The sequence below is a fragment of the Stegostoma tigrinum genome, chromosome 3, assembly GCF_030684315.1.
Source record: "Stegostoma tigrinum isolate sSteTig4 chromosome 3, sSteTig4.hap1, whole genome shotgun sequence".
NCBI classification, from domain to species: domain Eukaryota; kingdom Metazoa; phylum Chordata; class Chondrichthyes; order Orectolobiformes; family Stegostomatidae; genus Stegostoma; species Stegostoma tigrinum.
In genome coordinates, this window is record NC_081356.1 from 21,237,343 (window position 1) to 21,260,008 (window position 22,666).

General features: G+C 40.3%; 1 protein-coding gene across 8 annotated transcripts in view; it reads right to left on the minus strand.

Moving 5' to 3' along the window:
- Positions 1 to 22,666, minus strand: part of adgrl3.1 (adhesion G protein-coupled receptor L3.1) — a 633,648-nt gene that overhangs the window by 17,637 nt on the left and 593,345 nt on the right. For all 8 annotated transcript variants that reach the window (XM_048527072.2, XM_059643687.1, XM_048527071.2 and 5 more), the window contains one exon: positions 17,478 to 17,574. In XM_048527072.2, the coding sequence (XP_048383029.1) occupies positions 17,478 to 17,574 (97 nt within the window). The remainder of the gene's footprint in view (positions 1 to 17,477; positions 17,575 to 22,666) is intronic.

Here is a 22,666-nt window from a genome sequence, read left to right on the forward strand (position 1 = left end):
TTTCACCCACGGCCTTTCAACTGTAGGGACTGATTTGCTCAGCAAGCCCATACCCTGCACTCCCAGCCTGGCTACCTTCATTATAGGGAAAGGTGTGCTCAAGTGATAGGATCCTTACAGTGCAGTACAGCTCATCAAGTCTGCACCAAACCTCCAAAGAGCATTCCACCCAGACCCCAACACCTCCTTCCCCACCTTATCCATGTGACTCCGCATTTACCATGGCTCATCCACCTGGATTGAACATCCCTGAACACGACGGGCAATTTAGCAAGGCCAATCCACCTAACTTGCACATCTTTGGACTGCGGGAGGAAACTGGAGCACCCAGCAGAAACCCACTGCAAACGCCATGCAGACAATTTCCCAAGGCTAGGAACGAATCCATGTCCTTAGTACTAAATACTGTGCCACCATGCCAGCCTAAATGCTGTGCTGTTCTCTGCAATCTTCAAGAATATATGACCCAGCTTTTAAAGAACCCATCCTTCAGGACCCCTTAGAGCTGTCATAAACTATATGAAGTCTATATCCATGTCAGTTATTGTACTTGTATGTCCATTCACACATTGGATAGAAATAATGAAACTACAGTGACAATGGCAATCTTAAGAAAAACACAATAGTGATTCATTCTGCTGTTTCCTAATAGCATTGTGTGTATACTACATACTATGGGCTGAAGTGGTTCAAGAAGGAAGGCAGCTTGTCAGCGGCAGATAGGAATGGCCAATAAATGGCGGCCCAGTCAATATTATTCACATTCCAGGAAAGAAAATAAAAAGAGCTTCCTCAAAGAATATCCTTTTTAGCAATGGCCAATAAGTGTCTATCAACTACACCGAAGCATCAACAGCAGAAATTGCAATTTATTTAAACTTCTGTTAAATCAGACTGAAATAAACATTATGAAGTTGATAATATATATCAGAGGACCAGAGCTGCTGAACAAGCAATATTTTCCTTGGGGCTCATGTGTTTTAACAAAGTAAGGGATATCTGGCTTGTTAGCCAAGAAACAAAATAGGGATGCTCTCTTCTGTCAGCTTCTCACAAGGTGTGCAGGATGAGTTTGCAGTTTTCCTGATTTTCATGAGTAGAAATCCAGGTGCAGTTTTCCTGACTTTTTGAGTGGAAATCCAGGTAGTGAATGTCATCTCACTCTTTACAAATGTAAATAACTGCACAAAGGCAGGTATCATATCACCATGCACGCTGTACATGGGGTGTGACCAGCCAGCTCGAAGCCGGCCCCTTGCCTGAGAAGACCTTCTGAACCTCCTGCTTATATCTGTCAGCCAGGACTCCCTGGTTGGTCCAGGTTAACATCCTCAAACAAGAATCCACCTGGTTCAAATCACTGCCTCATTTCCTGAAGATTTCCATAATTTTCATTTTATCACGTTTTTATTTCATTCAGTTAAATCTTGCCCTCTCATCACCAACTGCTTCCTCTGCAGCTCTACCATGCGCGACTTGTCAAAATATTCTTTCAGTTGTCAGCATGTCATAATATATGTTTGATAATTATGACTTGCTGGTTTGTGTTGTCTGAACTATACAGTCAGATCTGGCATAGTGGTAATTTTACTGGACTAATGATCCAAAGATATCAAAGTCTAACTCAGCAGCTGGGAGAATTGAATTCAATTAATTAAATACTGGCGGAAAATGCTAGTGTCATTAACAATGATTGGGAAACTAATGGGTTATCATAAATACTGCTTGATTCACTCATGTCCTTCAGGGGGAAAAAAATCCACCGCCCTTATGTGATCTAACTTATACATGGCTCCAGATCTATAGCACTGTGGTTAACTTTCCACTGCCCTCTGAAATTGTGAGACTAGCACCTTTTGTTGTATCAAGCCATTACAAAAAAAAGCACCAAGTGTGCCCCCTAATCTCATGAATTTAGAAATTCAAGGTGGCAGCTCAACCTTGACAGTGGCACTCAAATTCCTAGAATGAATAATGATAAAGCTGAGCTGAATCCTGTTATGACATTGATTTTTAATCTTTAATAAAAACACCAAGCTTTTTTTATGCCGACAGTTTGAGCTGTGGGTGGACTAACAGGGTTTAAGGAATGAAGTTTCATGGCTGTCAAGTTGAGCTCTATCATGCCACTGGTGTCGGTATTACAGAGGTGCCAAAATCATTCTGCATACTGCTTCTAGCACAGACTACTAGGTACCCTGTGTTGGGAAGGATGTAAGCTCCTGTGTGCTGTGCATGCACCGGCAACAACAGGAATATTCAGACTGTGAAGGCAATCAGCCTTTTTTGTTGGTTTTGAGTACAGTTGGAAACCATGTAGATCCAGTGAACTTCTATGCTAAATCCCTCAATGCACACTGAACTTCCTACGACGCTATTTGAAGGTCAAGCCAGTCAACCAATTTAGGTAAAGTCGTTTTGACCTCCACTATAGCTTGGTTTATGGAAGCACTGTGGATTTTTTTTGTAGTGTTGTGGTGAGTATGTGTGTACATGGAAAGAGGTCTGAGGTTTTGTGTAGCAGAAGCAGCGAAACTGACTTCAGACCTGTTACTACATCAAGCTTGCTAATAAGAAGACCACCACACGGCAACCAAATATAATTTGAATGGCTACAGTTCTGATCTGAAATGCACTACAAAATAATACATGTTGCTCTATCAATGCTTCTTAGCATTCCACATGTTTAACTTTCCAATATGAGCTTTTGGATGCTATCACAATGGTAGTGGTAGATCCAAGTTTCTGATGGTCTTCTGATGCAAATCCATAGCAGCTGGAACTTCCTAAGTTCTAAGATGGGCATAAGTGAGAACACTGCAGAATCAATGGTAAGATTTCTCAGCCAACTTAACCAACAACCTACACAGCAGTGTAAGATTTTAAATATTAAATGCTATATTAGGTCTTATGGGGAGTAATGGACGAGTAGGATCAGAAGAAAATACACCAAGACTAGAGAATATGGAAAAGGTCAGAAACCATAAGGCACAAGCAACTAGTATTTTGCATCACCAGTATTGTAAAGTTCTGTTGGAACGAGTACATTCTTGGACGTCTCAGGTTTCTAAAAGACTGAAATTTGCCATGACCATTCAGTTTTCTGATTCTAACTGAACAGCAGCAATGTGATGAGCAGAAAATCTATTGATAGAAAAAGCCTTACGCATTGTGGTACCTTTTTTGGAGGCCCTGGATAATTAGCTAGTTTTAATACGTAGATAACCAAGCATGGGCCAAGAGTTTTCTATTCAAATACAAATACACTTGGAGAAATAATTTAATATAATGCTGTTGTTTTAAGGTTTTAAATCTGTTGATGATGATTGACTTGAATTACAATGGCCTGGATTTTACAATGATAATGACAATGAAGCTGCAATGTTTGCAGAAATTATTCCACTGAACTGACAGCAATTTCTACATGAAACCCTCTGCTGAAAGATCATCAGAATGAAATGCTAACTGGTTCTTTTTCTCCATTCGTGCTGCAGGTCTGATGATCATTTCCAGAATTTTGTGACATTCTTTTTTTCTGATTTCCTGTCCCTATGGAATTTCCCCTTTACAGCAACTTCTGGAATGTACACACATACATGATAATGCAGGAATCCAGAAGATGCTGTCAGTGGATCTACACTTCTCCAGAATGTAATCAATGACAGTTAATAAAATTGATGAAAACTTCCATTTCTACGAGGGTTATTTTGCTGCAAGAATTCTTGAAACAGTTATTTTTCAACAAACCATGTTGAATGAAGAGAGGTAACAAAATGTGGAGCTGGATGAACACAGCAGGCCAAGCAGCATCTTAGGAGCACAAAAGCTGACATTTTGGGCCTAGACCCTTCATGAGAGAGGGGGATGGGGAGAGGGTTCTGAAATAAATAGGGACAGAGAGGGAGGCGGACTGAAGATGGATAGACGAGAAGATAGGTGGAGAGGAGAGTATAGATGGGGAGGTAGAGAGGGGATAAGTCAGTCCAGGGAGGATGAACAGGTCAAGGTGGCGGGATGAGGTTAGTAGGGAGGAAATGGAGGTGCGGCTTGAGGTGGGAGGGGGGGATAGGTGAGAGGAAGAACAGGTTAGGGAGGAGGGGACGAGCTGGGCTGGTTTTGGGATGCAGTGGGCGGAGGGCAGATTTTGTAGCTTGTGAAATCCACATTGGTATCATTGGGCTGCAGGGTTCCCAAGTGGAAAATGAGTTACTGTTCCTGCAACCTTCAGGTGGCATCATTATGGCACTGCAGGAGGCCCAGGATGGACATGTTGTCTGAGGAATGGGAGGGGGAGTTGACATGGTTCGCGACTGGGAGGTGCAGTTGTTTATTGCGAACCAAGCATAGATATTCTGCAAAGCGGTCCCCAAGCCTCTGCTTGGTTTCCCCAATGCAGAGGAAGCCACACCAGCTACAGCGGATGCAATATATCACATTGGCGGATGTGCAGGTAGAACTCTGCTTGAGGTGGAAAGTCATCGTGGGTCCTGGGATGGGGGTGAGGGACGAGGTGTGGGGGCAAGTGTAGCACTTCCTGCGGTTGCGGGGGCAAGTGCCAGGTGTGGTGGGATGGGAGGGCAGTGTGGAGTGGACAAGGGAGTCCTGGAGAGACTGGTCTCTCCGGAGGCATACAAGGGTGGGGAGGGAAAAATGTCTTTAGTGGTGGGGTTGGATTGTAGATGGCGGAAGTGTCGGAGGACGATGCGTTGTATGCGGAGGTTGGTGGGGTGGTATGTGAGGACTAGGGGGTTTATGTGTATTTTGGGCTTATAAAAAATTTTATAATTACTGTCATATTATACTCATGGTCCTGAATAACTAATTTCATATTTCTGAAGTGTGTGATTTCTCTCACGTTAAAAGAAGTTAATTTTCTAAACTTCTATCTTAATCCATCTTAATCATTATTTTGCTATCCAAAAAGTTCATTACAAGCTCTGAAGATCATCACTGGGTCTGAAATGTTATCTCTGCCTTCTGTCCTCATCTACAGTCACACCTGCTGAGTTTCTCCGGTAATTTTTGTTTTCGTTTCATATTGAGTATCCACATTTCTTTGTAATTTGTTTAACTTTAATTACAATGACAAACAATAACTTTTATTTTAACTTTGCAGTTTAGTACGTATAAATATTTCAAAATGATTAGATGATTAGCTCCTCACCCTCTCGTTAACATTGCCGCTGCTGGATGTCAACACATTCCCCAGATTTAAACAGTCATTGGACAAGGGAATAATCACACAACAGTCTTGTTGGCAGCTTTCTTCAAGGTCAGCAGCAAAATCAGCCTCTACCTGCAAAATCCAGCCTCCAGTCTGTCTTACTTTGAACCTTGTCTGGTAGTTATAGCCTCGAATCAATTTGCGAGAGAACTATTTATATTAGCTGACTGCCCCAAGCTGAAAATACGCTGGTCTTTGGTTCAAGTAGCTTAATGTCTTTTAAGGTAATTTACTTTCTGACACCTTACTGAAACTGATGGCACAATGAAAAATGAAATGCATCTGTACTCTTTAAGTATTAAAGTTTCGTACGTGGCACAGAAAATAAAAGCACCTATCAGAAAACAAATTAATTGAAAACTAAAAGTAAATGCTCCAATTAAATTTTAGGAGTTCTCAAATGGATAAAACTCACAATAAAACAAGCAACAACTATTGCAAAAATCCCTATGCATTGTTTGGAGCTAATGTGCAGCTAATCAAATTCAGTGGAAATCTACCAGAAAAAGCTTGATATTCACAAAATTCCTGACATTTCTGAAACTATACACTGAGAACATTCCTTAAGTGTTTTTTAAAAACTCTTCCCTCCTCCTAATCCATGTTCAAACATTATTTATGTTTTAATGGAAAGCAGTAGCAATTTAATAAAATTGTATCTTGACATGATATTTTGAACTGAGAATTTTAGCATCTCACTATATCATGTGTGTTTCATTAAACAGCTGATCAAGTTACTGCAGCAACGATCGACAGCAACTCCAAGTGTCGACTTGTTTTATCTTTCTCTTCTGGTCTTAAAAAGAGAATGTTTATAATGCAAGAATTTAGTACTTCACATAATTTTTGTTATTTTATCCAATGAAGTTGCCTTTTTATTTTGATTTATAATGGATCAACTCAGCAATGTCAAGTAAGTCAGAAATCCCACCCAGAACTATGACTCCACCATCAGTGGTATACTCTTTGTCTTTTTTGTCTGTAAAGGCATGTTTGGGAACGTTGGGCTGGGTACACGTAAGACGGTGACTCTATCACACAAAAACAGAGATTACAAGAGATTTATGCGTTTCTGTGAACTTAAAATAATAATGCCCTTCAATCTAGTTGCTAATGCGATTGAATGGCTTTTTTTTGTAATGGAAACTATTTGCATTTTATGTACTGACTTTTGAAATTAGCTGTAAGTGCCAAAGAAAAAAAGACATTTCTATGGCTGCGAAGTTGACATTTTTATTTTGCATTTTGCTTCAACATATAATGTATCCAAATAGATTTAGCTGTAGCCATTAAACTAATATATTCCTTTCTCCTTTAAGACTACACACAGTTAACTGATTCAAAATTAGATATATTTCTCTATTTTACAGTTGCAAGGGTAGAATTAGTGCTTTGGGCACAATCAAAAATTTAGGTGCAAATTACATTCAAGCTGTGCTACTTTTTCAAATTGAGCATTTTGGTCAGGTTTTCACTCAAAGTTACTTGAAATAGGAGACTATGTATTTCTTTTATGACAAACCAATGCAATTAGGCAGCTTTGTAGACTTTTCTTTAATTTGAGAAGTGACACTCCACAAGATGTTGACGAGTGATTTACTGATCCAGCTAGAAGTGAGCTTATCACTAAAGGTAATTATGAATATCTTCCACATGACTGGCATGAGACGCCTCAAGCAGGTGCTCGACTCCCAGCTTTAAAACAGCAGGTGAGCCCCAGATACATGGAGGGCCTGCTTCAGTGATACCCTTAAGGCTTCACTGGCAAAGTCCAGCATTCCCACTGACACCTGGGAATCACCAGCCCTAGATCGTCCAAAGTGGAGGAAGAGCATCCGGAAAGACATCGAGCACCTTGAGATTTGCCGTTGGGAGAAAGCAGAAGCCAGGCATAAACAGTGTAAGGAACGTGCTATCACACCAATGCCCCACTCAACCCTCTCCACGATCACCATGTGCCCCAAGTGTGACAGAGCCTGCAGGCTCACTTGAGAGTGGAACAGTGTCATCCCTGTGTGTGAAGGACAGCAGATGATTATGGTGAATTATTATCATCAGTATCTAACCGGCAACTTGTTTCATCTGATTTTTTGACAACTGAAAATCGCCTTAATAGATGACTGAGAACAATTTACAAGTTCACTGGGGCACAGTTGTCAGTTTTCTAACAAATTAAACATTTTTCAATATTTAAAAGCTGCCTATTGGTGTTCTCGTGCCTAATGGCTCAATTTTAAGAGCAATTTCAAAGATTAGTGAATGAATACAATTAGTAGAAACTAGCTACGGTGATTAATTCGATTTGTGAATGTGGCCACTTCTATGGCAGGACCTGCTTCCAGCACAGTCATGTTTATACCTATTCAAATGTTACAGTTTACAATGTTACAATTTGTATTAGATCTACCAAATCCGGTCACGTCGCTCCTATTCCTTCCTTCAGGAAAACAGTCCAGGCATGTTTTACTCCTTTTAGAAGCGATAACATAGGTTGATTAACTCTGGGTGGTTTTGTAACAGATGGAAATGGTTTACAAATTGAGGACAAGTGTGAAAGAACAACATTTATTTTAAGCAAATATTTGTTCATCCTCTTGAACGGAGAGTGAAATCAAAGTCCCAAGCTGTCAAAAATGACAGTGCAAGTTACTGAATGAAAACTACACAATTAAAGCACATCAATTAGAATCAGGCAATGAAGAACAACTGTGTGTGCAAACAGCTTGCTCAAATTTTCCTGAAGGATAATCTCTTCCTTTGTTTATTGCTGGGCTTCATCTGCTAAATATGTGCCAATTTATTTAAAACTAAAATGTGCCTGCTTGTTTATTTGTTTGTTTGGGAGAATGTAAAAAAAATTCACAAAAAAATGGTCCCAGCAACAAGGAACTCCGGTTACAGATTTGAAAGTGAATTCAGAGATTTGATTGACGTGTTCAAAATTAGAGGCCCAGACAGACAGGAACCATTCTTAGTGGCGCAGGAGTCAAAATTTGAGGATGTTGGTCTAAGGTGACTCAGGAAAAGAAGTGTGGTGACTTAGAAAACTTTTTTTTTCACACAGTGAGTAATTAGGATCTGGAATCTGTAATTGGGATCTTAGAGCATTGAGCCAGATTCAAATAATAGATTTTGAAAGAAAATTTAATAATTATCTTTTGAAGGGGATAAATAAATCTGCAGGACAGGAAAAAGCAGGGAAAGTGGGACTAGCTGGAAAAAATCTGAGAGGCAGCCAGAATGGACACAATAGGCCCATCAGCCTCTGTCTGTGCAGTAACAATTCTAAGATTATATTTGAGCAATTTTAGAGCTGTGCTTTTATCTACGCAGACAACCTAACTCATATCCTATCCTGTCTCACCATCAAACACGATCCACCAAACCACAAGAACTTACATCCATCTGTATAAATTTGAGGTTAATTTATGACATGTTCAAATTCAACTGGCATTAACTGAATGCCTTATTAACTGGAATGGTTTAATAATATTCTAAGTTGATGAACTCCCATGTAGATGTACTTTTGATGATACGTAATTCAACTTCAGAAACATTATGGGAGAGTCAGTTCCCCAACCCCAAACATCTCTTCCTGTTTTATGCTCAAACAGATTTACACAAATTTGCCATGAACTACCATAATCAGTCAATGTTTTAATACATAATTAAAAATTGCCTAAAAACTTTTGATATTGTTGAGATGAGTAGTATGCTATAATTTAGTTAATGTAAATAAGTTTATGATGGCAAAAACATTATCATTTAATGTTAAGCGGAGAGTAACTTTGTTTTAGGTTAGTGAAAGTGACAGATTTTAAAGTACATAAGATGACTTTTTTTAATATGTTGGTGTACAATGGTCAATTTCATTGCAAATTTAAAATTTTTCAAAATGCACTATCCTGACACCCAAATATTACGCGTTCATTTTTGGAGTCTCTTTGATTACCCTGCAAACATACATAACAGAGGAAACTCTCAATATTAATGCACCCTGGATGTATGTGCAGATGTCTGGGCAATGGTTGCCTCGTTTTAATAACTAGGGCAGTCGATTGCAGAAATCCAAAATATGTTTAATGCAACTTGCTCTGAAAAGTTAACAACATTTTCTTAGGTCTACACACACTTTGGGTGGATTGTACCAGAAAAAGAATCGTTTAATTGGACGGAAACTCTCAGCCACTAACTCTAAATTTGCTGGAAGCAAAGAAGTTACATTTTTGGCATGCTCTGAGGAGAATTATCAGGGAAAGAAATAAAATAAACACAGGTGGAAACAATGAGGGCTGTTGCTAATTGGGGGGGCAGGGGTGGGGGCACGTGAGTGGACATGGACAAAGTGCAATTCAGTCTTGCATTCCTCTACCTAAGGTCTCTCTCAGATGTAATATCGGTTGACTGACTTTTGCCACTGCTGTACGGTATTTTCTTTAGCTTAGTATTGATAATCCAATGCTCATCCAGGTTTCTTGATAAGAGAAAGCAGTTCAACTTCCTTTACAAATTATTACCCAAATGCTCAATTGTGTGTGTGACCAGGATACTGGGCTAAAAAGAATTGTGGTGCATTGACTATCATCATTCCCCAAACCCCAGCAATATTGCCGTTACAGTGTCACAGTTCCTTTGAAAGGAGGTAGTGGCAATCTATGTCTGAAAATGCAGATGCAACAGATCAAACAGCAAGTTATATGTATAAGTTGAATTATGGTCCAAGAATGGGGAAAAATCAAATCAAGGGCAGGCAACCAAATGAAGGTTCATTGTTTCTTTGACCTCAGTACATAAATAAACAAATGCAATTTGTGAAGAGTATAGTGTTGGAAAACCTTTTGGCTTAGTACATAGTATTCAATCACTTGTTTTTTAAACGGCGAGATTCACGTAAAAATACATTTCAGAGAACATAAATTATTCCATCAAGTTATCTTGATACCAAGTTGGTACCAAACAAGCCTTCAACATTGCAGGTAATCTAGACGACATGAGAGAAAATAAGCTCTTAATACTTTCTATTAGGATACTGCTGGTTAAAACCAGCGCAATACAATCCATTCCATCAATTAGTTGCACGCCATTTTGTGATAGATTTCCAACAGATTTGAAAAACAGAAGAAATTTTCAGCATGGATCATTGAAATGTCCTTGGTTCTATCTTTAAAAACACTGATGTTGAGTAAACATCAACAAAATGGTATTTCTTTTCTCAAAGCGTAGGGCATGTATTGGTATATTCAGAGATAATAATACTGAGACTTGAAACTCAAAGATTCCTCCTTTTTAAAGTTCACATGTAGTCTTGGGATTGCCTGATCTGAAAGCCAAGAAGTACCATCTGGATTCTCCAGGAAAAGTGAAGCTTGCCAAAAGTGTGAGCCCTAGATTAAGTGAGCAGCATAACAATTTTGATAGCCAGTAACAGAATGTCACTTAGAAAGGTTAAGAGACTTGAACATTTCGGCCGATTCTGATATCCCTGCAGAGTTTTAAAGTTTATATTTAAGTCACCTGCTGCATTTCTTAAATTACCCACATGAACCTAAACCGCTGCAATGATACCACAAAATATTTTTCGAGGCCTCTTCTGGAGAGTTTGCAAGGGCTACTAATTCATTTTCAGGGGTACGTTCTGATTTCTCCATAAGTCCTTCATTAAGTGAGACATAGACGCCAGCATTCCCTCTAAGCTGTGTGGCTGCACAGCCTCTCACAGATTTTCTCACAGCAATTGGCAGGCCAACACCCTTCACAGCACTAACATCGGAATCCAGATGTCACTGCTGTGCACAGACCTTGCAGAAGAAAGAAAAAAAAATCGCTAATGGGAATGTTGGCAGTCACGTAATAACACTATCTTCTGCATTATGGTGACCTGTAGGGGATTTGGACTCAGAAGCAGAATTACAAGAATTTATTAATATGCTCAATAATTAACAAACCCTCTGTTGAATATAAAGCCACAACACACAAGGAAGGCTTAAATTTCCTAGACACCACAGTGTTTAAAATGCCGCATGACAGATAGCTGTGAAGGAGCAGCAAAAGGACTTTTTCAACAAAGATATGCATTCCATAAGATGTTAATTCATTACCTGTGACTCCAATTTTTTTTTCCCAGGCTCCCAGATAGCCATTCCATTATTGAGAAGCTGTTCTTGGCAGCCTCCCTCCCTCCTTCCCTCCCTCTTTTCTTTACAACCATTGGATTATCCTCACCAACCTTGTCCCTTTTACAGTCAGTAGCTTCTTTCCTTTCCATCTCTAACCCTTTGCAGCCATTTGCTTCCTCTCTCTCTAACATCCCCTTTGCAGCCATACAACTCTCCCCATCACCCCTTCTCCCCTTTGCAATCATTTGCCTTCTTCCCCATCATCCCATTTCTAGTCTCTTCCCTTCACCCCCTCCCCTGTTGAAGTCACTTGCTGCTTCTCATCACCCATTTCCTCTTTGCAGCCATTCCCTTCTTTTCCCCAGACGCACCATTCTGTGATCACTGGTTCTGCCCTCATCGACCCTTGCTACTCTAGCTTACATGCTCCTCCCTTCCAATCCACCTCTCCCCTTCTAGCAATGTAGCTCTTGGCTTACGAAGGAGATGACCTCATTCAGCAAACTCTTTGACTATCATCCTGGTCTTGCTTAGCAGACTCACCGTCACCCTCTGGTCTACCCAGCTATGTTCATCACCACCATTCACTTTCTCATTACCCCTCCTTTTATTGGTTGGCTCCCTCCTACCCTTCCTGCAGGCAGATTTACTTGTCACCTTATCAGCAGGGAGAAGCAACCTGTAGCTACAGGAGTAGCTTCTTTCAAAATTACCCAATCCATATGTGTTGGGGGTTATCCCTGAGATTCTTTTCTCCCCATGTAACTTGCTTATCTTTGGTGGCAATGTCACCAGCCACTCCCATATACTTTCAGCACTGATAAACAAAAATACAGAATGGGATCAAAAGCATTTCTTTTCTTGGTAAGTGCACAGATATGTGAGAGGATTGGGTCGGGAGGGGGATGCCCTTCAAAGGGTCAGTGTGAACTCATGGGCTAAATGGCCTCCTTCCATATTGAATGAATTCGAACTATCGTCCTTTGTCTTTTAGGTATGATTCCACTCAGTGGTGAAAATTCCCCATGATTTCCAGTCACTGTAATTTTTCCTAGGGTTCCTTGATGCCACAAAGGATCAAATACTTTCTTAATTCAAGGCAGCTGTCCCCTTCTTGAGATCGGCTCTTTAGTCCATGTTTGGACTATGGCTATAATGAGATCAGGAGCTAAGTGGCCAGGCAGTGAGCTGGTTATTGTTGAATAAATTTCACTTTATTGCATTGTTGAAATAAAATTCTTCCATCACTTTGATCATGCTTGAAAATAGGTTGGGTTGGATCATTCTGCTTTTTACATGCAGGACATATCTGGACAATTTTGCACATTGTTAGGTAAAAGCCAGTGTCATGGAACAGCTAGGTGAGGGGTATGACTAATGCTGGAACACAAGTCTTCAGCACCCATGCTGGAATGTTGCTAGGGCTCATGGCCCATGTAGTATCCAGAGCTTCAGCCTTCTCTGGAAATGAAGTCATAGAGACATACAGCATAGAAATACTTCCTTTAGACCAACTCACTCCATGCTGACCAAGTTTCCCAAGTTAAACTCGTTTGGCTTGCCTGTATTTGATCCATATCCCTCTAAACCTTGCCTATTCATGTACCTATCCAAATACCTAATAAATGTTGTAACTGTAACTGCATTTACTACAACCTCTGCAAGTTTATTCCACATATGAACCATCCTCTCTGCGAAAAAGTGTCCCTCAGGCCCCTTTTAAACCTAGGGACCTTCTCCAAGATGAGCACTGACCTGGCACTTCTGGCTGGAAACATTTGCAAATGTTTCAGCTTTTCCTTTTGCAATGACGTTGGCAGAGTTTCAAAAACAGAAATGGTGAGCGCAGCCTAACATTTTTCTCAGCTAAGATCACCCCACCCATGTGCAAATTGGGTTTATTTTCAGTCAACCAATCCTTAGGGAAATCACTTTTGTATGTTGGAACAATACGTGTCACAGCTTGCTGGCAACAATGGGAAGCAGTCTTCCCCGTAACCTAGCAGGTCTGTCAGCACCTGTGAAGAAAACAAATATCAGAGTTTAACGTTTTGGGTCCGGTGACCCTTTCTCAGAACTGCCTCAGTTAATCCAAAACGTTAAACTCTGATTTTTTTCTTCACAGGTGCTGCCAGACCTGCTGAGCTTTTCCAGCAAATTTGGTCTTTGTTCCCGATTTACAACATGCACAGTTCTTTCGGTTTTTATTCCCCATAACTCACTCTGATTCAACTGATTACACGGAGACATTGGGATTTGGAGTGAGATAGTAGGAACTGCAGATGCTGGAGAATCTGAGATAACAAGGTGCGGAGCTAGATGAACACAGCAGGCGAAACATCATCTTAGGGGCTCAGGATCTTAGGCCTAGACCCGAAACATCAACTTTCCTGCTCCTAAGATGCTGCTTGGCCTGCTGTGTTCATCCTGCTCTACACCTTGTTATCTCTATTATTGGGATTTGGAGTTAAGGCTGCAGTATGAGGGAGAACATTTTTCCAAGTACTTTACATGCTCTCTGCCTGGCCCTTCTAAATCAGAAATGTTAATTTATGTTTGACACAAAAAAGGTTCTGGATTACCTCTAAAAGTTGTGCATAATGCATCTTTAAAAGTGCATTGATCAAAGCTCCATCACTGTTTCTCAAGACTTCTTAAAATTACTGCTTTCCTGACTTTGTCTAGAAAATCTATCTCACTGCCATGTGGACGTGTCCAGTATATTTCTCCTGATAATGTCATGGAATAGCAATTATCTGTATCACTTAACTCAGTCAGTTTAGTTAATTGCAATTCCTATGCAGAGTCGGTCTTAAATAGACATTGAAACACATAACAAAAACAGAAATTGCTGTAGAAATGCAGCAGATCGAGAAACATTTCTGAAGAGAAAACTATGTTAATGTTTCGAGAGCAGTGACACTTATTCAGAATGTTGGTTTTGGATTTCTAGCATCCACAATGATTTGTTTTATAAAAATACATAAACTTTGGATATATATGACAGTAATACACAGGACTGAAAGAGGGGTTTGAAACAAGTATCATACATCTTGTCAGGGATATCTACCACTGGGTTAACCAGAAGTCTAATCACAAAATCATGTTCTATAACTGGGAGACCAAACGTATTGGGTCTGCAAAGTTGATCTAACTTTTGCCAAGTCAGATTTTGAGAGTGCTTAGTAATGGTTTTACAAGAAGGAAGCTGAGCCCAATGTATTAACAATTTTCTTAAGAGGAGTCATGGTTTATCTGCAAGTTCTCATGCATCTAAAGAACTGATTTAAAAAAAACTTCAGACATTAGAGTTGGTCATTTTTTAAAACAGCCTTTCGGTCAAGATGTAAAGGCTGGAAGTATATATTATCATTTGTTTCCAGTTCCTAACTGCAAACGAGAAAAGTCACTTGCTTCAGCAAAATTTGAAGGTAGCCTAACACTTCTATTAATGCTTTCATCACGGGAGAAGTGATGAAGGACAGAAAACAGAGTTTTAGCCCATACCCACATCAATGGAAGGTTTATCTATGCCATAGGCATGTTCTGGTCTGTTTTCCTGTTTATTCAAAGCAATGCATTAGAAATACACACTGATGTTATAGTGTCAGAGGATTGTATGGCACAGAAAGAGGCCATTCAGCCCACTGTCTTTTTGTAACATTCACCCATTTTAATCCTGTTTTCCCATATTTGGCATGTAGCCTTACATGCTATGACATTTCAAGTGCTCATCTAAATGTTTGGCATCTGAGTTTGGCAGAGCTGCTCTGGTTAGTATTTTCAATATCAGGAATTCATGCTAATTTTTAAGGTTTGTATAAGAATGATAAATCCTACTTCCTGGAGCGGGAATCAAACCCAGGCGGCAGTGATGAAAGCAACAAACCCAAACCACTAAACCACCAGGTATACTGCTTTGATTAAAGAGGCTGCAATCAACTGACCTTCGTGCTTGGCAGTACAAACAGTACACCTGGGTTTACTCTGGGATTAGTGCACTCTCCAAAGCCTGCACTGTACAGCCTGTACATTAACAGTCTGGCAGTTCAAATTTATTTTGGAATACAACCTCAAGCTCCAGAAACAGAAGACTGGATCAGTATTGCAGCAATATTAACTTGTGCTTCCCTCTCCACCTCCTTGTATTGAAGGAATTATACATGGAATCATAGAGTATAGAAGGGGCCCTTCAGCCCGTTTTGAGTCTGCACTGATAAAAATATTCTAAATCTACACTTTCCTATTTTCCAGCACTTGGTCTCTTTCTTTGAATGTTATGACATTTCAAGTGATCATTCAATTACTTTTTGAAGGTTCTGGGGCTTTTCATGTCAACTAGACTTCCAGACAGTGCATTCCAGCTTTACAAGAAGTGCTGAATTAAAAAAAAATCATTAGTGGGAAGTGGGTGTTGCTGGCTGGCCAGCATTTCTTGCCGATCCCGAGTTGCCCATGAGCTGGTGGTGGTGCACTGCTGCCTTGAAACGCCGCAGTCCAGCTGCTGTGGGTTGACGTACAATGTTATGAGGGAGAGAATTCCAGGATTTTGACCCAGTAACAGTGAAGGAACTGCGATGTATTTCCAAGTCAGGATGGTGAGTGGCTTGGAGGGGAACTTGGAGGTAGTGGGGTTCCCAGAATTCTGCTGCCCTTCTCCTTCTGGATGGAAGCGATCGTGGATTTGGGATTTTTTGGTGAATTTCCGCAGTGCATCTTGTAGGTAGTGCACACTGCTGCTACTGAGCACCTGTGATAGAGGGAGTGACATGCTTTTGGATCCTGTGCCAATCAAGCGGGCTGCTTTTTCCAGGATGGCGTCAAGCTACTTGAGTACTGTTGGATTCTGCTCTTGAATGCTGCATGAGCCATGGCAGATCTCAATGCCTTCCATATAATCCTCTCAGACAATTTAAAATGTACCTCAATCAGTCAATGCAATCACGGAGGACCATTTCTAGCAGCAGCTCTAATCAACTTCTCAGTAATAGTTGGATTTCAGTATGTTGAGACTGAAGTTAATTTTTAACATAGAATAATAGGCACAAACAACCCTGTCAACGTATTGTTGATGTAACACCATGTTTGTCCTGAAGTAACTTTTGCATGTTTGAGTGATCGAGAGGAGCTCAGGCAGACACAAATGCCAGCTGGAATGATTTGTGTCAAGATGGATGAATCTTTAAAAAGGACATTTGATTCATGTGGAGAAATTTAGATCAAAGAAATTTAATTCGATAAGAACTCCATCTATCAACTGGATAAGTAAAAACAGCGAAAAAAAGTGAGACTGGTGGATAGGGTTTTGCAAAGTAAAAAAAAACTCAGCAACAAAAAGAATCAAAATGTATATGATGACTAGATTATGCTGAAATGTATCGAAAATAATTATCGAAAACTGAAATTTCAGTCCTTCGGTAAAATAAGCGATTTACTGGTGATTAAAAGGGGGAGAAGAAATAAGGTATATCACAAGATTTAGCAAGAGGGTATGCAGTGAAGAACATTTTGTTTTATAAAAAATGGTCAATATCGAGTTGTTAAATTATCAGACTCCTACTCATTCGTTATTCAGTTTTGAGGCTTCCAAAGTAAATTTAGAGATTGTATTGTGTTTGACAAGTGGAGAAGAAACAGATTTTTAAAAACATTACTAAGTGCTAGATAAACAAACAAAAATATCAAGTGCTAAATTGATTGTAATATTTATTTCTACTAATTCACATGGACAACTAATTGGGCAACATTGGATGTTCTGCAGAAGAAAAGGCAGAGATGGAGGCAAGCCAGTGGAAACCTAAGCCTTGAATAAATTTAGAATAAGACACAAATGTCTGCTTATTGAGGATTAGCATAACCTTTGGTTAATGAATTAATTAGATATTTCATTTTCTAATTTCTGAACTAATCCTTTAATCACTGAATTTCATTACAGTTCTCAAAATAAACATTTTTAATCATATCACATGCATGCAGTGATATTATGTTAAATTTTTTCACAGCGGTCATGGTGAAATGATTTTCTGGAATGCAAGACTTAAGGACAACTGTTCAAATTGTAACCAAGCCCACCATTTGGCTACAGATTATTTGACCACCAGCAAAAGTTCGTGAAATCTTCCTTGGATTTGACTAACCTCTGTTCAGCGATGCTGAGCTGTTGATATCTCCTGTGATAAAGGAAGATTCAGACTGTTTTCGAACTGTGTCATTCCACATCCTTCGAATTCGGCTCTAGAAGATACAACAGTCAAAAGACAAATGAGTCAGTGATTCCAATCTAGCAGGGAGATTGCATTAAACAAAGCAGCTTCAGAGAAGTCTCCAGAAACCTCTGCACACCCAATCTTCACTCACCTCTGAAATACAGATAGTACATAGTCAGAATGCCATCTCACAGGGTGTTACTTACTTCCTCGTCCCTGAAGTTTGCAAACCCAAAGAAAACAAAAGCACTTTGAAAAATCACACTCAAATAAAAACACTAAGCTGCCTCTAAATAGCAGTGTTAACATTTACTCATACAGCAAAAGTAGAAGGAACTAATTAAAAAGAAAACAAAGGTGATTTTAGCTCTAATCCTTTCATCAAACAAACAGCTGTTAAAACAGATAACGCCATTAAGCATTCCATGACAGATGAATCATTTGCAATTTTCTGGAGGAAATTTACAATGGCTCCCTTCCCAAAGATGTTTTACTCAATGGCGGTGCTCAACTGCTACAACTTTCTCCAATAGAATTCTTTCAGATGTGACTTTTACAGGTGAGTTTTGGGCAGTTTAGTAAAGCTGAGTCTGATCCTGTCCTCAGTTAATGTTTAACAGCATGAATCATTAATCAGCAGCAGCAAACAGACAGGGAAAAATCACTTCTGAACCAATCAGGGCCCGTAGTCAGGCTGAGATCAGGCTGTCACTGTAATTGTTGATGTAGTACGTTGCAATAGTTTGTTAGAAAATAATTGCACTTGTCATAAAGACAGTAACACTTCTCATATATGAAAACCATGGCCGGAGTTTTGGTAGATCAGATAGGCTGTCCAATGTTAAAATTAGCAGAAATTGTCTGAAATCATAAGACCCACCAAAAATAGCATTGTCCGTTTTTGCGGGAGTATGAATGCAGTTAAATTTGTGCACGGTAGTGTTTGGTTTGGAGGTCACTGATCACGTAAATCATAAGTTGCTCTCTCCTCTGTGTTACTGTAGTGAGACTGTGTCTTAAACTGAAATAGTGTAGATTAGACCAAGTGAGTGCAGATCTCATCGCTGGGGTACACTTTTAGAGGTGTAAAACCTGGAGTCTGAATGTCAGAAGGATGGTAATCTGCTTTTTGACAGAGATAAGGTGCTCTTCAGAGGGAGGTCCCTTTTGGTGGACATAAGATGGAATTTGGAATAGGTAAGAACCTCTTTGGGTGAGCCAATGTACCCTTTGGATTGTTAAAAGTAGCCACGATTATGCATAAAAGGTCCCCAACCTTATTGTTAGGCTGTGAAAGGGGCCTTTTAACGTAGTCAAGGCATTTAAATCTCCAGCTCTTTTAATCTTTAAAGAAAATCTGGAGAGTTAAAGCAAAATATATTGGTTTCTGTTTTAATTTTTTGAATACATTACCTTGAGAATTTCTATTAGACTGGATTTCTGCAGAATGAACAAGAATCCATTCTTACATTAAGCTTTCTTCCAGTACAGTTTGATAGCTTCAAGTGGTTTTGAACTTGAAGTGGGACTATGAATTCCACCGCTTATTTCACTTGAATGAAACATTTGTTTTTACAAGCCCTTATAGGAAGAAGGAATTGAAATGTTGTAAATGTATCTTTGTGAATAAGTCTTTTCTAGATATGGTGATGCTATTTAATGTGGATTTTGCTGGTAAAGTCAGTGTTTGCTGCTCATGCTAATTTCCCTTGAGTTGAGTGGCTTGCTTAACCATTTTGGAGGGTAGTTGGTATTTTACCATGTTATTTTAGATCTGAAGTTACATTTAGGCAAGACCAGACAAAGATGGGTAGATTTCCTTCACCACAGGACATTAATGAACTGAATGTGCTTTACAACAATCAATGATAGTTTCATAGCGACTATTACAGAGTCAAGCTTTCAACTCCAGTCTGCATTATTTGAAATGAAACAAGGTGCTGTGGTGTGATTTTAATCCATTCCCAGGTCAATAACCTGCAGCTCTGAACTACTAATCCAACAATATTATCAATAATACCCATCTTTCCCTTACTTTATTGAACTGAACTTTAATTTTTTTCACCTGTGCATGGGTCCCATGGTCTATGGATGGTAGACACTGGGTGAGTTGGCACAGAAAGTACAGGTTCTAAAAGATGTATAGGCGAGGGGTGTAGGTTGGCTTGGCTCTACAAGAATTGGTACTAAATTGGACTAGATGCTATTCAGGGCAAGATGGTGGATGCAGAGGCATGGCTTGACATGGATGTATGGCAGGCCAAGAGGATTGGAGTACAGCCATTGTGACTTAGAGGACATCTCAGGCCATGGGGTTACAGACAGGATATTATGTGCCTTCGACGGCAAAGTGTAGGGCAAGGGAAGTGAGCAATAATGACAGGAGGGGTGGCTTGTGCTTTAAGTTTTATTTTTAACTTTATAGCACGGTGCCAGAATCCCAGGACAGTGTTGTCATACATTTTGCCTACACCTTGGACATTCTCTTCAGGTATTCCGGGATCACCTCTTTCAATTTGAAATCCAGCCTGTGGTCCCTGCAGTGAAAATGGAATGCTTAGGCAGACACTTTTTTAAAAAAAAGTCGGTTCACGGAGTTGGGAATTTTCCCATCCTTATGCACACACCCTGGGAAAAAAAAATTGGACCAATGTTTCGATTAAAACTTTTAGCATGAGGGAAAAACTGTGCTGGTACTTGAGTACCGGGATGCATCACAATCTGTGTACAATTCTTTCACTTATGTAATTGGAGCTAGAGCAGGCGAGTTCTGCTTTGTTTTGTGTCTACAATGTCAAAACATAGCTGGAAGTGATGAAAAATAGCTTTTCAATGTGTTAACACTTCCTTCCGATTTTCTTTTCTCACGTAAACCACCTGATAGATCGATTTATGGCTTTTTAAAACAACAACTTATGTTTACACAGCACATTCATTTTACCAAAATGGCTCAAGGCATTTCACAGGAACATTACAAAGCAAAATACAATTCAGAGTTAGTAGGAACTGCAGATGCTGGAGAACCTGAGATAACAAGGTGTAGAGCTGGATGCACACAGCAGGCCGAGCAGCATCAGAGGAGCAAGAAGGCTGATGTTTCGGGCCTAGACCCTTCTTCAGAAATGGTCTAGGCCTGAAAGATCAGCTTTCCTGCTCCTCTGATGCTGCTTGGCCTGCTGTGTTCATCCAGCTCTATACCTTGTTAAAACAAAATATGACACTGAGTCAGGTGAGCAAATATTGGTCAGCATATGCTGAGATCTTGCAATCATAGTCAGATTGCCTATTCCAATTCCTCTTCTTTTAACGTTAGTGTTCAGCTCTATATTTCTATCCAGGAATTCCGATCCCAAATAATTCACCTGTTGTGTAGCATTGTCAGTCAGTGAGCTAGGTTTAGAGAGTTAAAATGTCTAGCAGCACAGCAAAACACTATGAGAGCTGCTGGAGAAGGGTAAGTATGGGATTAGTGAGAGTCATTTACAAGTCAGGTAGGTAGGTACCAGGTGTACAGCGTACGAGGTAAGTGGTGAGGTCCTCAGCCTAAGTGAGGGTGGATCTGGTGGGGCCAGTAGTAGCCAATGAGGAGCATGTTATGGTTTGATTTTGCCAGGGTGGGGAGGGGTGGGTGGGTTGTGGTGGTGGTGGTGTTGAGGAGTTTTGGGGATGGCTGGGATGTAATCAGGGCTGGTAGGGGACTGGAGGTTGGATGTGACGGGGAGGTGATGGTGGATAGAGACCACAGTGGCCAGGCTGGATTTTGGGGCAAGTGGCAACAAGGGAGGGGGCAGCCTTATACATTTCATAGAGTCAGACAGTAAAGAAACAGACCCTTCGTTCCAACCAGACCATGCTGACCAAAGTCCCAAACTAACATCATCCCACTCGCCTGTGTTTGGCCCATATCCCTCCAAACATTTCGTATTCATGCACTTATCTAAACGTGCTTTAAGTGTTGTAGTTGTAAATGCATCCACTATTTCCCCTGGAAGTTCATTTCAAATACAAACTCATGTGACAATGTTGCTCCCATGTCTTTTTTTTTAATCTATCTCCTCTCACCTTAAAAATATGCCCCCTTGTCTTGAAATCCACCATCCTAGGGAAAAGGCACCGGCCACTTACCTTATTTATACGCCTCATGACTTTATAAACTTCTATAAAGGCACCCTTTGACCTTCCATGCTCCAGTAAAAAAATTCCCAGCCTATACAGCCTCTTTTTATAACTCAGACGCTCCATTCCTGGCAACATTTGGTGAGCCATTTCGGAATGGGGAGGCAATGGCCCAGTGGTACTATCATTGAATGGTTAATCCAGAGACCCAGGTAATGTTCTGGGGACCTGGCTTCGAATCCCACCGTGGCTGCTGGTGGAATCTGAATTTGATAAATATTAATAATCTAGCAATGACCATGAATCTATTGCTGGCTGTTGGAAAAGCCCATTTGGTTCACTAATGTGCTTAGGGAAGGAAACTACCATCCTTATCTGCGTCTGGCCTACATGTGATTCTAGGCCCACCGCAATGTGGTTGACACATAAACTGCCCTCTGGGCAATAACTGCTGGCCTAGCAAGTGATGCCCTCATCCCGTGAATGAATAAAGGTAAAAAAATGAACCCTCTCCAGCTGGAAAATATCTTCCCTATAACAGGGCGATCATAATTGAACACAGTACCTCAGAAGAGGCCTAGTCAATGTCCTGTACAACCTCAACATAAACTGCCAACTCTGCTGGTTGTCAGTGGTCCAGCCCTGGGATGCAAGGGGCACTGTGAGGAGTAGTTGAGAGGAGGGGATTCAGCTTAGCAGTTACTTTTGGAGGTAGATTTTCAATCATCCAACTTTTCCTGGTCGGTTATTAACTTAATGGCAGTGGTACCTTCCAAATTTCTGCCTTTATTGGATTCTTCCTGCAGTTTCTACATGAAATGCGCTTGCCCAACAGAACCTTCAAATCCCTGGGCAACTCCTATGGTGCCTGATGAGCTAGGAATACACACAGTCCCAAGGTACAACTCTGGTCTTCCCTGTTCCAATGAGTATCTGGCTGTTGAATATGTGGCTAAATAGATGCAGATGCCAAGAAACATGGACAAAGAGATTGGGTTTAAGAA